The following is a 16003-nucleotide window of genomic DNA, read 5'->3' on the forward strand; positions in this document are numbered from 1 at the left end:
AGAGCTCAGTGAAGGTGCTGAGACCGACACAGCCCAGCCCAGCCCAGCCCAGCCCAGCCCAGCCCAGCCCAGCCCAGCCCGGCCGCCCCGGAGCTGCGGTGCCAGGGGTGATGGGGCCGGGGCTGTTTGTCCTTAAAGCCGGGACATCGGCACTGGAGCTGCCCTCGGGAGCTGCAGGTGCCCAGGGCCACCGCCGTGCCCAGCCCCCCGGAGCCCCCCGGGCGCGCAGGGAGGGTCGCAGGGCCGGGTCCCCCCACCGCAGCCCCGACTCACCTGGGGCCGGCAGAGAGAAGGCAGGAGCGGGACGGGCAGGGCTGTGTGTCCCTGTCTCCTGGCAACCTCCCGCGGGGACCGGTCTGAGCCTGCCCGGATTCCCCAGCCGCCTCCGCAGCCCCTGCCCGGACCCTCCTCCAGCTCCCCCGGGCCAGCTCCTGCCCCACGGAGTCCCTGGGGCAGCTCCTCCCCACCACTCCCAGGGAATCTCCGTGTCTACCTTCCCTGAGCCCCACTCCCTGTTCCTCCTCCTCTGCGCCACCCCCACCTTCCCCCTTGGCCACATTCCCCTGGGACATCTCCACCCTGATGATCTCTCCCGGCCCATCTCCCTCCCGGGCAAACCCTGCCGTGCTTCTCCTTCAAGCTCCCAGATCATCTCCTTCCACGTTCCTGCTTCCCTGGACCTCCAACCTGCCCTGCATCACCTCCCCTCCTGCCCCTCAAACCACCCTCCCTGCACCATCCCTTTCCCTTGGCACCTTCTCCCCCAGATCCTCCTCCTTCCCTGAACCACCACTTCCCTGGACTTCCCTGTCCTCTGAGCAACATTCCCAGGATCTTCTCCTTCCTGTGCCACCTTCCAGGATTCCTCCCCATCCCCCACCCCGTGTCCATTCCCCTCTCACACCCAGAGCTCCTCCAGGACCTGCAGCCCTGGGGAGCCAGCGACCATCTCAGCACCACGGCCTTTAAAACTCCCAAATCCAAGTTTTATTTCCGTGTAGGAGAAGAGGGATCACTCACAATATATTATTGTTCAAAAAGAAAATACATTCAACAGCATTTACAGTGGAATGACATTAAAATCCTCGAGGAGGAACAGAAGGACCAGGAGATGGTGCTCTGGTTAAGTGCTGCTGATAAGATGATCTCTGGAAGATGGAGCAATTTTTTCCATTAGCCTAAAATCTGGGGGATTTCTGGGTTGGGCTCGCTCCTCGTGCTCCCCCAGGCTCCGTGGAGCTGTGCAGGGTCTGTGATGGGGTTCCCAGATTAGGAGGAGGCGATGGGGGCACAGCAGAGCCCAGCACATCCCGCTCCCCGCTCTGCTCTGCCCGGAGCAGCCCAACCCAGCCTGGGAACAGCCCGTGCTGGAGCTCCTCCCTGCTGCCAGCTCCCGGGTGACACTTGCATTGACACAGCAAAAAGGCAAATAAGGCATTCTGAAGAGCTCCATTTCACCCCCTCTCCAGCCCCGGCTCCAGGGGCACAAACCCCTGGGACACTGGGGCGCTGCCACAGGCCAGGGCAGCGGCACCAGGGATCAGTGGGGAGCACCCTCCCTCTCCCAGGCAGGACACCTGGGGCCAGGACACCTGGGGGAGCTCCCACAGGCCAAATCCCAGGCTGGAGCATTTAAGATCAGCTTTCCCGTGCCAGGGCAAAGCTCCAGGAAGGAATGAACATTCCGGAGCAGCTGCTGCAACTCTCAGGACACTGGGAAGCAGCCTGGAGCATCCCACTCCCGGGAATCCCTAGTGCCAAAAACCTCAAACACATCATTTCCAGATGGGAATGTCTCTGGAACACCTTTTCCATGCTACAGGATCCAGCTTTGGAGCAAACCGTTGCTTCCCTGCCATGGGAATCATTCCATCACCACCACCCGAGCTCGGGGACGAGCCGAGGGGGAATCGTACTCGTGCTTTAAAAACTCAGACAGACACTTCTGTCTTCATCATTTTTCATCATTTGTGTACCATAGAAATTTAAGCAAAATAATTTTATATATATTTATATATATATATATGTATAAATTAGAAGCAAATAAATAAGATTAAAGGGTGCACTGAGAGCAGCGGGGGCTGCCCCGCAGCACGGTGACGCCGTCGGGGCCGTGGGGACTGTACACTGTGGGGATCACAGGGATGGAAGTGCTGGAAGCTGATCAGGAGGAGACTGATGGATGAGGAACCTGATTGCATAAGTGTCCCGTGTGCAAGCCTGGATATTCCAGTTACCATTGCCTCAAGGTTCGTTATTGCTAATTAACTTCACGTGGGTGTGACCGGCCGGCTCGGGGCGGCCCCGGAGGCAGGGTCAGTGGGATATGATGGAGAGCCAGTGAAGGAGACAGCAAAAATGGGATCCAGCAGGGCCAGTGCAGGTGTCCAGGCCCAGCAGATCCCATCTTTGGGATGCCACCACCTCCTGCATCCCCTCGGTGCTCCCAGTCCTCACCTGTCACCAGCAGCGCTCGCTCCGCTCCTCCCGGTGCATCCAGGGCCAGGCAGGGTGATGACACCCAGGAAGGCTGAGGGGGACGAGGGGTTCCCTGCCCTGACAAACTGGAGCTGCTGCAGGGAGAGCCCAGGATGAGGGAGGGGAGGAACAGGAGCTGGGAGCGGGTGCTGGGATGCAGGGACCCTCCAGCCTCAGCCTGTGGTCAGACCTGGCTGGCTGAACGGGGTGGGAGATGAAGGACCAAGGCTCCATCCCAGCAGCACCATGGCATCTCTCCCCTCCTCTCCCCATGGCACCTCTTCCCTCCTCTCCCATCCAGCCTCAGGCAGGGAGACACCGATGGAAAAGCTGGAATTGAGATCCAGCCCCCATGCGCAGGGCTACAGAGCAGGGACACGGAGCCAGGAGCATCACTGGGACAAAAACTCTTCACTGCATCAGCCTGGCATTCCCAGCCTCGCTGGGGCCATTTTCCCCTTTGGATGTGGTTGCAGGAAAACCAAAGCAAACCTCACTCAAACCACTCCCACACATGATAAAGACAGGCCCAAGCTTTGCCTGAACACATCAGACTGTGGGGAAGCATCTCCAACGCTCTTGAGAAAAACAAAAACCAGGTCAAAAACCCCAAAGTCACCAGCTGAAATATCCTACTTGGTGTTACTGGGATGAGTGGGCACTGTGGAACCACCAATAGCCTCTGGGATCAAGTGCCACAGCTCCTGGGGACAGTTTTCCAAGCAGAGTTGTTCGTGTCCGTCTTTGAAGGAAACCTGAACCAAGAGCAGGATTTGTTTTTTTAAAAAAATAATTCCATAAAGTTCACACAGAAATGGGGTCCCAAACAAAGGGAAAAAATGGCAAAGAGAAGAGCTCACACAAGCACAGCATTCCCACACCCTGGGCATCTTTGGAAGTCGACGTCTTGGCCACCGGAGCCAAGGCGCTGGAGGATAGAGGCAGCAACTCCTGACAGCAATGAACATCCTAAACCCAACCCAGCTCCACGTGTCCTCACTCCTAAGCAGTCGCTGGAAAAATCCATCATTAAAAAAAAAAAAAAAAAAAAAAAAAAAAGATGCTATTTATTAGTGCATAAAAAAATAAGTTTGGAATCCCTGTTTGGATCCCTGCATGTATTGACTCTGTCGGCCCGGCGGGACGCTGCCGGCGTGTCCCCGCTGTCCCTCGGGCTGTGCCGCTGTCCCAGGGGTGGCCCCCGAGCTCTGGGGGGCTCAGAAGATGTCGGGGCACACGCTCCAGTCCTGCTTGTCCTTGGCCTCCCAGTAGCCGCCCTTGTAGACGCAGATCAGCTCCCCGGTGACGGCGTCCACCTTGCGCTCGAACCACAGCGGCAGGTACCCCTCGTAGTCCTTCCCTGGCCGGGCAGAACGGGGGTCAGGGGGGCTTCTGCACCTGCAACCCCGCAATCCCACAGCTCCCAGAAGAGCAGGGACTGTCTGCTGGTGCTCCCAGAGCTCGGGGATTTATGTGAGCCCAGCCCTGTTGTGGTCACGAGGGCCAAGGGAGGATTGCTCTCCAGGGGGACAAAGTGACTGGTGGGACAGGACGACCAGGGACACGATGACCAGCAAGGCAAAGCGGCCAACAGCCCTCCCTGCCAGAGCCCACTGCCCCAAAAACCCACCCAGGAGGGTTCCCCAGAGCCACCCTCCCCCGGCAGGGTGTGTCCCCCACCACCACAGGCAGCGCAGTCCCCGCACCCTGAGCCATCCCCAAGCGCTCCTCACCTTCCTCCAGGGCCTCCACGGCCTCGGCCTCCCTGCGCCGGCGCACGGCTCTCTGCTTCTCCTCCAGCCTCTGCTTCTCCACGTTGGCCTCGTCCCAGCGGCCGCTCTCCATCAGCCGCTGGTCGGGGCGCAGCCGGCTGTCCGTGGGCGCCACGCGCTCCTCGGGCTCGTTCAGCGTCAGCGCCAGCTCCGAGAAGAAATACATGTTCTCAGCATTCTCCCTGAGTGCAGAGAGCCTGCTCAGCATGGGGCTGGGGGATGCCTCAGGCACAGCCCCCCAGCCCCACTGATCCACTCCTGCTGAGCTGGCACTGCTGGGGAGCCTCCAGTGCTGGGGTAGCTCTGGGAGCCTCCTGACAGGAGAGACCTGGAGGGGCTGGAGCCCCAGGAGAGGCTGAGGGAGCTGGGAAGGGGCTCAGCCTGGAGCAAAGGAGGCTCAGGGGAGACATTCTGAGCTGCAGACAGTCACCCCAGTCTGCCTACAGCCACAAGGGTGGTTTTCCCAACAAATTCTTCTCCTAAAAGCCTCAGTCCCTCAATAAAAACTCCCTATGGATAAATCCAGCCTGGCTCTTCAGGAATTTGGGTGGCATGGAATGTTTCCCATGGGATGTGTGTGGCTGGAAAAGGGATTGAGCTGCTTACAGGTGTGTGATGGCTCTGGCTCTGCACAACCCCCTGACAGGAGGGGACAGCTGGGGGGGGTTGGGCTCCCCTCCCAGGGAACAAGGGATGGGATGGGATGAGAGGAAATGGCCTCATGTCGCAGCACAGCAGTTTTAGATTGGATATTAGGGAAAATTCCTTCCTGGAAAGGGTGGTCAGGCATTGGAACATGCTGCACAGGGCAGTGGTAGAAAATCCCCAAAGCAGGGACTGTCTGTTGGGGCTCCCAGGGCTCAGAGACTGATTTGACACAGTCACAAGGGCCAAGGGAGGACTGGTCTCCAGGGGGACAAAGTGACTGGTGGGACACAATGGCCAAGGACACGATGACCAGCAAGGCAAAGTGGCCAACAGCCCTCCCTTCCAGAGCCCACTGCCCCAAAAACCCAACCAGCCCCTACAGGTACCCCAAACCCACCCACAAGAGTCCTCAGAGCCACCCTCTCCTTCCAGGGACCCACCTCAGAAAAAGCCACTCAGGCCCACAAGCCCCTCATGTCCTCATGGGCCCACGAGCCTCCCATTCCACAAGGGCTGGGGAATCCCATCCCCACCCCAATCCCGCTGTCCATCCCACCCCCAGGGACTCACGGGAGCGGGTACTTCCTCCACAGGACCTTTGGGGACAGTGTCTGGTAGACAGTTTTCTGCTTGCCCTCGGTGCTGGTGCTGCCATGGCTGCTGTGGAGGATCTTGGAGCACTCCATCTTCTCATCCCACGTGCCAGACATGACGTAGTGGGCTTTGCCCTCGGCATCGCTCACCACCCCCGTCACCTGCCGGGGGGACACGGGCGTGTGGGAATGCCCAGAGGGACACCACAGCCCCCAGGGGCACAGCTGGATGTGGTGCTGTGTCTCCTGGGACATCCCTGCCCTTGCAGGTGGGTGTCCAACCCACCAAACCCCTCCAGGTCCCAGTGCTGCAGCTCCAGCACATCAGAGCCAAACCACAGGACATGGGAAGTGCCACCCAGCCCTCCCTGGTGACCCACATTAGAGGTGCCTGGCCAGCCCCTCAGCCCCATGCTGGGGCTCACCCCAGTGCTACTGGGAGCCTGGAAGAGCCAGGAGTGACCCCTGAAGGAGCAGAGTCCCTGCTGGTTACTCACCTTGCGGGGGACATCCCTGGAGAAGTAGCTGTAGGGGGTAAATTTCAGCTGGCATTTATCTTTGGACTTATGGTTAACAATCTCTATTTCACCAGACTGGATAAAAGACACAGAACCACAGCAGGGAGAGACAGAGGAGGTGTTAGTTGTAGTGCAGGTTCACAGCAGCACCACTGGCTGCCCCCCACTCCAGCCACCCCCAGCACCTGCTGGCCTTGGGCAGAGCCAGGGAAGGCTCCAGAAGCCTTTCCCACCCCTGCAGGGAAGCACAGCTCCCCATCATGGCAGGAGCACGTGCCCAATGCTCCTCCAGCCCCCCAGAGCCAGGCAGAACTGTGCCCTCACCCACCTGGTCGATCCAGAGCTTGCCCACGATGATGTTGTGCACTGTGGAGGTGACTTTCCTCCACACATAGTGGTTCCCACTGGAGTGGAACTCCAGGTGGATGGCGCCTGTGGGGACAGGAATGATCTGAGATGTTCCCCAGAGCCCACCACCAGCCCAGCACTGCGCTCATCCCCAGGGCCAGCCCTCTCCCTGCATCCCCCACAACCAGCTCAGGCTCTGGATTCACCCCTCCCTTAGTCTGCTCCAGAAAGGGAGGGACACCTCCTGCCAGGCCTTCTGCCCTCTGCCAAAAGTATTCACTTTAAAAGCAGGTCAGAAATGTGCTGCCTGGTTGATTCAGGCACTGGCACCACTCTGGGCATGCTGCCCAGCCCAGGGACAGGCAAAAGGAAAATAAAATGCTGGAAAGAGGCAGCTTATTGCATTTGACTGGCAGGGAGAGGGTTAAAACAGGCAGCAAGTTAACTTTAAATATCATGGAAGGAGAAATCAATTCCTGGGCAAGCAGGGTATTTCCAAAGCAAAGGAGCCTTTGCAGCTGGCATCATTTCCACTTCCAGGGCAGACATGTTATTGTTGGATTAGGAGCACAAACCTGGGCTCCTTAACTGCCTGGGGTAGAACTCACTGAGCCCCAGGTGAGCCCAGGGAATTCCCAAAGTCCCAGGTGAGCCCAGGGGATCCTCTGAAACCCAGGTGAACCCAAGGAATTGCTAAAGGCTAAGGAAGCAGCTTCTTTAACTGCTGGGTTTTGCATGAGCAGTGCAAGGCCAGTCAGTGCTGGGGAATTCAGAGCCCATCACCTACCCAGTGGCATGATGGAGAGGTATTTGCCCCTGAACTTGCTGGCGATGGTGATCTCCTGCCACAGCGTCCACCCTCGCCTGGAGTACACGTGGTGGGCAGCTGCTGGGGGGTGGTGGCTCACCTGGGGACAGGACACACAGCCCATGAGGACATGGACACCACAGAGCCCAGCTCAGTGCTCGGAGAGGGGACAGCCCCACACCAGCTCAGCACTAGGGATGCTCCACATCAGCTTTGGCACTAAGGATGCCCCTGGACACCACAATCCCCTCCTGGGCAGCGGGGGCACCCCCCTGCAGTGCCCTGGCAGCAAAGGGAGACACACCAGGATCCTGCCAGGATTGGCACAGGCTCATTTCAAAGTGTGATCCATGAGATCTTCACTTGAGCAACCACTGCTGTGAGATGCTGCTGTTCCTGACCCCAGGACATGGCCCTGCTTTCCTGGGGTCCTGGCTGAAAAACATGGATGTGCTGGCACCTCAGTAATCCCAGTGGAACAGCACCTGGGAAATCCCAGAGGACACAGGCCCACAACTGGTCCAGAACACACAGCAAGACTTTGGCTTTTCCCTCACACACACACCGGGCTGGAAAAGTGGACACAGCACCCTAAATCCTGAGAGTGACTTGTCAGAGGTGGTGCTCACATCGCCCTGCCCTGGAAAAATGCTACCCAAAAGCAGGAATATCCCAGGCAGAGGGACCTGTCCTCAGCAGGCTCTCAGCTGGTGGCACAGGCTGGCACAGGCACCCACAGGATGATTTCCCTGCTGTAATTACAGGCTGAGCGCCCCGAGCTCGGGATTACACACACGGGCAGGGCCAAGGCCTCCCCATTAAATCCAGTCACCAGCAGCAGGAAATCCTATTTGGATAACTGGATTTCAGGCACTGGATTATCACTGCTTGGCTGGGCACATTGGCAGGCTGAGCAGCACAGGCAGCACCAAGGAAAATTCAGAGCAGTGGGAAAGGAGGCTGGAATTGGTCAGAAATATCAAATCTGGGTACAAACGAGGAAAACTGGGACTGACTGGAGAAAGCAGTTCCGGGCAGGTTATTTATTTGGGAAGGAACAGGGATGGAGGAAGGAGTGTGGTGAAAATGCACAGAACCACAGAATGAGAATGAATGAAAGAATGAGAAACAGGGAATGAGAAAAAGAAAGAATGAGAAACAGTGAAAGAATGAGAACAGTGAACATTTGGGAATGATGTCCAGCAGTACTGGACAGGCAGGATTGGGACAGATGTGGTCAGGGGTACCCAGGGGGGACAGGCAGCCCTGGGCTTGGCACCACAGCTGGAATGAGGCTGAGAAACCTACCCAGGACTTCCAGCTGTACCCCAGGAAGGTGAGGGGGGCAGCTGGCTAAGGGATGGATCCATCCACTTCCAGGCTAAAGCAGGTGACAGGCCAGGAACTGCTGCTAGGCAAGGGGAGGTGAAGGTGGGATGCTGCTGAGGTGGGAGAACCTGAGCTCTGGGACAGCACTGGGACAGCTCTGTGACACAGTGCTGGGGTGGCTGAGGCTTGAGGCCACCTCTGACCCTGGCAGGCAGGAGGGCTCAGGTTGTGGCTGGCAGTGTCCCTGTCCCACCTCACTGCAGCCACGGGCATGGGATGGCTCCCAGGCTGGGATGGACCATCTGGGGACATGCAGAGCTGGGTGACATTGGGCACACAGCGCTGGGGATGTGCAGGGACAGCAGAGCCAGGAATTCTGGGGATGATCTACTGCAGGACCTTCCTTGGGTCACACTTCCACACCCCACTGAGCCTGTTCAGCACAGCCAGGTGGGGTGGGATGGGGTGGGATGGGATGGGATGGGATGGGATGGGATGGGATGGGATGGGATGGGATGGGATTTGACAGAAGGTGCCATCCTGCCTCAAGCCAGCGCTCCACAGGTGTCTGACAAGTTTGGGTACCCACTGCCAGGGAGGGCTTTGTCCACCACTGGGTGTCCTGCAAGGAGCTGGTGGCAGAGCCTGGCACCACTGCAGCAACTGTTCCAAACCTGGGGACAAAGGGCCAAGCCAATCCAGTCAAACCTGTGACACATCCCTACCTTGTCACCCAGCCCAGAGCACCGAGTGCTACATCCAGTCCTTCCCTGGACACCCCCAGGGAACAACCAACCACCTTGTCCCCATCCCGTTTCTGGGAGAAGAGCCCACGGAAGGCTCAGGGCGGTGCTGCTGGTGCCCCCCAGCAGGATGGCAGCTCCAGGATGAGCCCAGGGAGCCCCAGGGCTCACCTGCTCGCAGAGGGAGCGGAAGCCCAGCTCCTCCAGGCGGTCCAGCTCGAAGGTCTCCCCCAGCAGGGGGTTGAATGGCTTTGCAGTGCGGTGGACAGTGGTGGAGTAGGAGGACACGGAGAAGGCGGCCACAAAGCACATCTGCTCCGTGGAGCTCTCACACTTCACTGCCTTGTCCAGCAGCTCGTGGTACTCCAGGTCCTCCGTGAGCCGCTGCAGCATGGACAGGGGCTCGTTGAAGTTCACCTGCAGGGGAACAAGGAGGGGTCAAGAAAGAAGGAGAGATCCCCAAGAGGCACCACCATGCCCAAAGGAAAGGGAATATGTGCTCTGCTCCCTGATCTGTGCCAGACAGCACCAAGGTTCGGGGTGTGGGGGAGCCAATGGTGCCGAGGGATGATCAGGGATCAGCCCAGGTAATCACCCTGACCCCAAAATGAGCCTCAACAATGAGATCAGCTCCCTCCCAGCCAGCATCCCACTGGCCACAGGACAGGGATGTGCTGCTCCCCAGCCTGCCCACATCACCTCCATCCCTGCGTGCCAGGTGACCCAGCTGCCCAGAAAACCTGGAAAAGCCCCATTTTGGGGTCTCCATGCTCCTGGGACTCCAGTCCCAAGACAACACCTCTATTTTTCACTCTGAAAATACTGAAATTAAAAAATAATTGAAAGCAAGACAGAGCCACAAAAGGTCTTCTGCCTTTTTAGTTTCATTTCAAAACAAAGAAAGATATTTTAAGAGGAGCAGATGGCTGAAGAACCACTTCTGTAAGCCAAGTTAAATATTTCATAGTAGAAAAAACAAACTCCAGATTCCAGGATTTAGCTTTTTTTAGATTTTCCACTCAGGGATTTAGCCTGCAAGTGGCAAGGATCTTACAGTATCAGAGAAAGAGGGAGCTGGGGAGAAAGAGCAGCATCAAATCCACATAAAGAGCAAATCACTTGGGATAATTCTCGGGAGAGATGCAGAGAACAAAGCCAGCAGCTGCATCCTCAGCTCTGCTGAGGCAACAGAGAGCAAAAGCCTTTTATGGGGGAAGAAGATGAATCCACCCAAATTCCAAATTCCTACAACTGCTTTTCTCCTTTTCAGTGTGGCAGGTTTGTTCACTCAGAAGGAGAATCAAGGAGCTGTCTGCACAAGGGGTTTGTCAGTCCATCACATCCCCAGGAAGAGGATGGGTCTCAGAAAACCTCAGAGAACCTCAGAAATGCTCTTAATGCATCAGGAATCTCCCCAAAGAATGTCCACATGCAGCTGAGCTTGTGGGGTGGATCCTGCTGCATCTCTGGCAGGATCCTCCTTCTCATTTCATAGGGACTGTGGGTTCCTTCAAGATTTCACAGAATCCCAGAATGGTTTGGGTGGAAGGGACATTAAAGCTCATCCAGTTCCCCTGCCATGGGCAGGGTCACCTCCCACTGTCCCAGGCTGCTCCAAGCCCCAGTGTCCAACCTGGCCTTGGGCACTGCCAGGGATCCAGGGCCTCAGACCTTCATGGAGAACAATTTTTTCTCACATTTAATCTAAAGCTCCTCTCTTCCACACTGCCCTCAGGTTTGGACTCGAGCAGCTTCCAGGATAATTTGATTGATAGGAGAAGTATAAATTTCTCTCTCCAGGCACCAGCAGCTGCTGGGATTTCACATCCTGAGCTTATTCCTGTGCCCATCACGCCCTGATCTGCTGCTGCTGCAGAACTGGATGGTGCTGGGCTGTCCATCCCAGCTGGAAATAGCAGAAGGAAGTGACAGCTCATCACTCTCAGGCAGAGCTCTGAGCTCTCACTCAGGCTCTGTTTGAAGAGACAGAGCACAACCAATCCAGCATCCCAGCCCCTGGAATGTACTCCCTGCTCTTTATTCAACAGAGGATGGACCATGAATATGGCTCTGTGCAGCCCATGTGGGGGCTGTTCCATACAGACCCCCCAGCAAACCCTTTCTGGCCATCACAGGGAGCCTTTGCCCCCAAGACTGAACCAGCAGCACCCAAAACCTGCCCCCAGCACCTCCTTCACCAAAAAGCTGCTCTCTGTAAGGACAAAGAGGCTCTCTGAGCCCCTGGGGTGGAACCCAGCCCTGCTGTGGTTGGTGCAGGTGGGGCTGAGCCCTGAGTGTCCTGTCCTGGATCACAATGGGAAAACATGAATCCTTCTCCATGAATCCTCAGGGATTCCCCGTGCCCTGCTCCCCTCCATGCCTCTGCAGCAGCTGGATATGCAGAGCACACTCAGGCAATGTCCCCTCTGCTCCAGCTTGCCCAGGAGCAGGGATGTGCTGGAGAGAGTCCAGAGGAGGCACCAGAGATGCTCCGAGGGCTGGAGCCAAGCTGGGAGAGCTGGGGGTGCTCACCTGGAGAGGAGAAGGCTCCAGGGAGAGCTCAGAGCCCCTGGCAGGGCCTGAAGGGGCTCCAGGAGAGCTGGAAAGGGACTGGGGACAAGGGCTGGAGGGACAGGACACAGGGAATGGCTCCTACTGCCAGAGAGCAGGGATGGATGGGATATTGGGAATGAGGAATTGTTCCCTGGGAGGGTGGGCAGGCCCTGGCACAGGGTGCCCAGAGCAGCTGGGGCTGCCCCTGGATCCCTGGCAGTGCCCAAGGCCAGGCTGGGCATTGGGGCTGGGAGCAGCCTGGGACAGTGGGAGGTGTCCCTGCCATGGCAGGGGGTGGCACTGGATGAGCTTTAAGGTCCCTTCCCACCCAAACCACTCCACAATTCCATGATAAGCATGCAGCAGCTGCCAGCACAAAATCCAGTCCCTGGTGACAATCTCCTGTCCCTGCTTGGGGCTGCTGTGCCACCACAGCACCAGCAGGACCATCCAGGGCTGTAACCAAAAGCTCTGCACAGCCAAGAGCTGCCCAAATCCACCCCTGTGCCAGGGACACTCAGACTCACGGGCATGGGGATCTTGGAGAGCTCCTTGCCAATGCAGTTCTTCATGATGCTCCAGAGGTTAAGGCTGTAGTTGGGTTTGTCAGGAATTCGAGTCCTCCTCCTCTTCCTTGGCAGGAGATCTTTGCCCGTGGACTCATTGTAGCTGCTTTGATTTGAGCTCTCAAACACCTGCAGAAGCAACAGAAGGAACTCAGGTTTAAAGTGGACCCAACCCGAACCAGCAGCTCCCAGAACAGCAACCACAGCCCAGGAGACACCTGAGGAGCATTGCTGGAAGCCTGCTCTCCAGGGAAATATGGGTACAACTGTCCCCCAACACCTCCCTGCTTCCTTCAGGAGAATGTTTAGGATGCTGATGCCTGCTGAATCTGTGACTCACAGAGGAACCACCACAGAGCTGCTGGAGCCAGATGAAGGGTCCCTTCACAACCATCCCCTCCCCCCTGGTTCCACCCCACCCTTCCCACCCTTCCCAGCCAACTCACACTGTCCTCCAGGTTCCAGTCCTCGGGGTGGCCCTCGCTGGCCCCGCTCAGGTTGCTGCCCGAACGCCTGCGGGGAGGAACAGCGGCTGGGGAGCACAGGGAAGGGAAGGCGAGGGCAGGGAACACCCAGGGCTGGGGCAGCACCCCCCAGAGCATCCCCTGCACCCCCCCAGGGCACTGCCAGGAAGGAACTGGGGTGACAGAGGCTGTGCACAGGTGTTAGGAGGGGATTCTAAGGACAGGATGCTCAGGAAGGAGTTCTCAGCTGCAGCCCTGGGGGCACAGAGATTCTGCTTTTGTCACCAAGCTCAGTGATGTGACCATGGGTCAGAGCACAGGTTCCTCCAGCCCAGGTGTCCATGGAGGAGTAAGAGCAGGTGACAGCAGACAGAGGGCAGGATTTGATGGGATATTGGGAACAAATTCTTCCCTGTGAGGGTGGGGAGGCCCTGGCACAGGGTGCCCAGAGCAGCTGGGGCTGCCCCATCCCTGGCAGTGTCCAAGGCCAGGCTGGACGGGGGTTGGAGCAATCTGGAATAGTGGCAGGTGTCCCTGTCCATGGCAGGGGGTGGAATGAGAGGAGCTTTGAGGCCCGTTCCATCCCATGATTCCATGGTTCTGTCAAGGCAAGGTGGTCCCTGCCTCTGCCCAACACTCAGAGGGATTTCCCTCCAAGTCCCTGCTCCCATCAGCTGAGGGGCAGAGGACTCAGCTCTCCCACAGCACTGCCTGACACCTGCCCTTCCTCACCTGCTCCACTACAACTGGGGGCCATCCTCAGCCTTGCTCCGAGAATGCAGGAGCAGCCAGATGCAGGACGGACCTCTGCACAGAGGCTGGGCAAGTTCTGGAGGACATGCCCACAGAGTGACCCCGTGGGAGGGGCTGCTGCAGGAAAACCGGCTCTTCCCGGCCCTTCCCGCATTCCCAGGCAGGCAGGGGGCGGTACCTGTGGTGCTTGGGGTCTGCAGTTACTGTGATAAAAGCTGGTGCGTCCTCCATGGCATCGAAGTACTCCGTCTCCTCATCTTCGTCACTGGCCTCTCCTTTGGCAGACTGCACGCTCCCTGCTGGCACAAGGCTTTGAGACATCCCGTGCTGCTGCTCCCCTCCTGACCCACCCTGTGTCCCCTCCTCACCGGCTTCCCCCACAGCCTGACCCTCCCTGCATCCCACTCCGCACCCCGAGGATGCTGTACCGATTTCCAGCTCCTAGAAGCCAGGATGTGCCCTACTCCCCACACAAAGCCACCCTGCCGTGCTGGGGAGCACCCCCGAAAATGTCCCCAGCCCGCCCGAGGGTGACACGGGCGTTCCCAACCCCGTCTGGTGCGGCTCCGCTCCAGCACCGCCCCGTCCGCCGGGAAATCCGGTTTGGATCCAAGCAGGAAAAACGCGTCCCGCGTTCCAGGTGATGCTGGGGAGGTTTCCCAGCCCCGCATTCCCAAACTCCGCTGAGCCCGCACGGATCCAGGGCTGCGGCTCCCGGAGCCGGCAGAGTCCAGGTGCCGCTCACCTGCCCCAGACCCAGCCCGGACAATCCCGTTCTTCCCTGCCTCGCTCCCGCTCTCCAGAGGAGCAGGGTCACCACCCCAGGCGGGTTTGTGCCTGTCCCTGCAGCCACTGCCCCCAGCTGCCCCTCAGGATTGTTTCGGCTGCTCTGGCCCCCTGAGGACATGGAGCCCCCCCATTCCTGAGCGCTGCCCAGGCCACACCAACACAGCTGTTAAACACCCTCAGGGATGGGGAGACGGCCCAACAACCCTTTCCATGAAGAAATATTCCCCAATATCCAAACTAAACCTCCCCTGAGCCGCAGGGGAACGAGGGCAGTGCCTGGCACCAACATCCTCCCCCACCTCCAGCAGCCACTGCTCTCCCTCGGGTCAGTATTTCCTTTAAAAGCAAGACCCGACACTTTGAGCAGTGTTCGTGGCTGTAACTAACGCTGCCCTGGGGGAAGGACATTTGGCAGCAATCTGCAAAGCTGTTGGATCTTATTGCAAATGGGTCCTGGCTGTTCCACTGCCACCCCACGCAGCCAACTCAGCCGTGCCAGGGGACCCTGAGCCTTTTCCCAGTGCCATGGCTGCCCTCCAGTAAGAGTCAAAGCTCCCAAAACAGCCTGGAATAGCATGAGTGAGCTGGGGACACAGCCCTCTCTGCATCTGAATCTTGGGGACATCCAAGTCCCTAAGCAAGGACAATTAGGAATAATTATGGTGTAATGGGAAACATTTAGAAAAATACCACGGGGATACAGGGCACTGCCTTGGGCACCCTTCTCATTGCTGGCAGCTCGCTGGGAGCAGCCAGGCAGAATGCCCTGATCCATCCCAGAGGTGTCTGAACAGCCCTGTGCCATCCCAGGATCCCTGAGCAGCCCTGTCCCATCCCAGGATCCCTGAGCAGCCCTGTCCCATCCCAGGGGTCCCTGAACAGCCCTGTCCCATCTCAGGATCCCTGAACAGCCCTGTCCCATCCCAGGATCCCTGAGCAGCCCTGTCCCATCTCAGGATCCCTGAACAGCCCTGTCCCATCCCAGGAACCCTGAACAGCCCTGTGCCATCCCAGGATCCCTGAGCAGCCCTGTCCCATCCCAGGAATCCCTGAGCAGCCCTGTCCCATCCCAGGGGTCCCTAACAGCCCTGTGCCATCCCAGGCATCCCCAAGCAGTTCTGTCTCATCCTGAGGGTCCCTGACTGGAACACCCCAATTCATCCTGGGAGTCCCTGAGCAGCTCCATCCCATTCCAGAGGTCCCTGAGCAGTCATGTCCCATCCCAGGGATGCCCTAACAGCCCTGTCCCATTCCAGGAACCCTGAGCAGCCCTGTCCCATCCCAGGGATCCCCTAACAGCCCTGTGCCATCCCAGGATCCCTGAGCAGCCCTGTCCCATCCCAGGGATGCCCTAACAGCCCTGTCCCATTCCAGGAACCCTGAGCAGCCCTGTCCCATCCCAGGGATCCCCTAACAGCCCTGCCCCATCCCAGGATCCCTAACAGCCCTGTCCCATCCCAAGATCCCCTAGCAGCCCTGTCCCATCCCAGGATCCCTGAGCAGCCCAGTCCCATCCCAGGATCCCTAACAGCCCTGTCCCATCCCAAGATCCCCGAGCAGCCCTGTCCCATCCCAGGATGCCTGAGCAGCCCAGTCCCATCCCAGGATCCCCTAACAGCCCTGTCCCATCCCAGGATCCCC

General features: G+C 58.3%; 1 protein-coding gene across 5 annotated transcripts in view; it reads right to left on the reverse strand.

The window, feature by feature from the left end:
* Positions 1 to 998: 998 nt before the first annotated feature.
* Positions 999 to 16003, reverse strand: part of OSBP2 (oxysterol binding protein 2) — a 96006-nt gene continuing 81001 nt past the window's right edge. For 3 of the 5 annotated variants that reach the window (XM_084217456.1, XM_084217454.1, XM_084217458.1), the window contains 10 exons: positions 13752 to 13872; positions 12803 to 12869; positions 12318 to 12485; positions 9409 to 9654; positions 7145 to 7265; positions 6338 to 6441; positions 5989 to 6084; positions 5469 to 5653; positions 4212 to 4432; positions 999 to 3838 (listed from right to left, as the gene is read on the reverse strand). In XM_084217456.1, coding sequence (XP_084073582.1) covers positions 3696 to 3838; positions 4212 to 4432; positions 5469 to 5653; positions 5989 to 6084; positions 6338 to 6441; positions 7145 to 7265; positions 9409 to 9654; positions 12318 to 12485; positions 12803 to 12869; positions 13752 to 13872 — 1472 coding nt within the window. In that variant the 3' untranslated portion in view covers positions 999 to 3695. The remainder of the gene's footprint in view (positions 3839 to 4211; positions 4433 to 5468; positions 5654 to 5988; positions 6085 to 6337; positions 6442 to 7144; positions 7266 to 9408; positions 9655 to 12317; positions 12486 to 12802; positions 12870 to 13751; positions 13873 to 16003) is intronic. The other 2 variants (XM_084217457.1, XM_084217455.1) reach the window with 1 other exon arrangement.

The sequence above is a fragment of the Fringilla coelebs genome, assembly GCF_963513975.1.
Source record: "Fringilla coelebs genome assembly, chromosome: 17".
Classification (NCBI taxonomy): domain Eukaryota; kingdom Metazoa; phylum Chordata; class Aves; order Passeriformes; family Fringillidae; genus Fringilla; species Fringilla coelebs.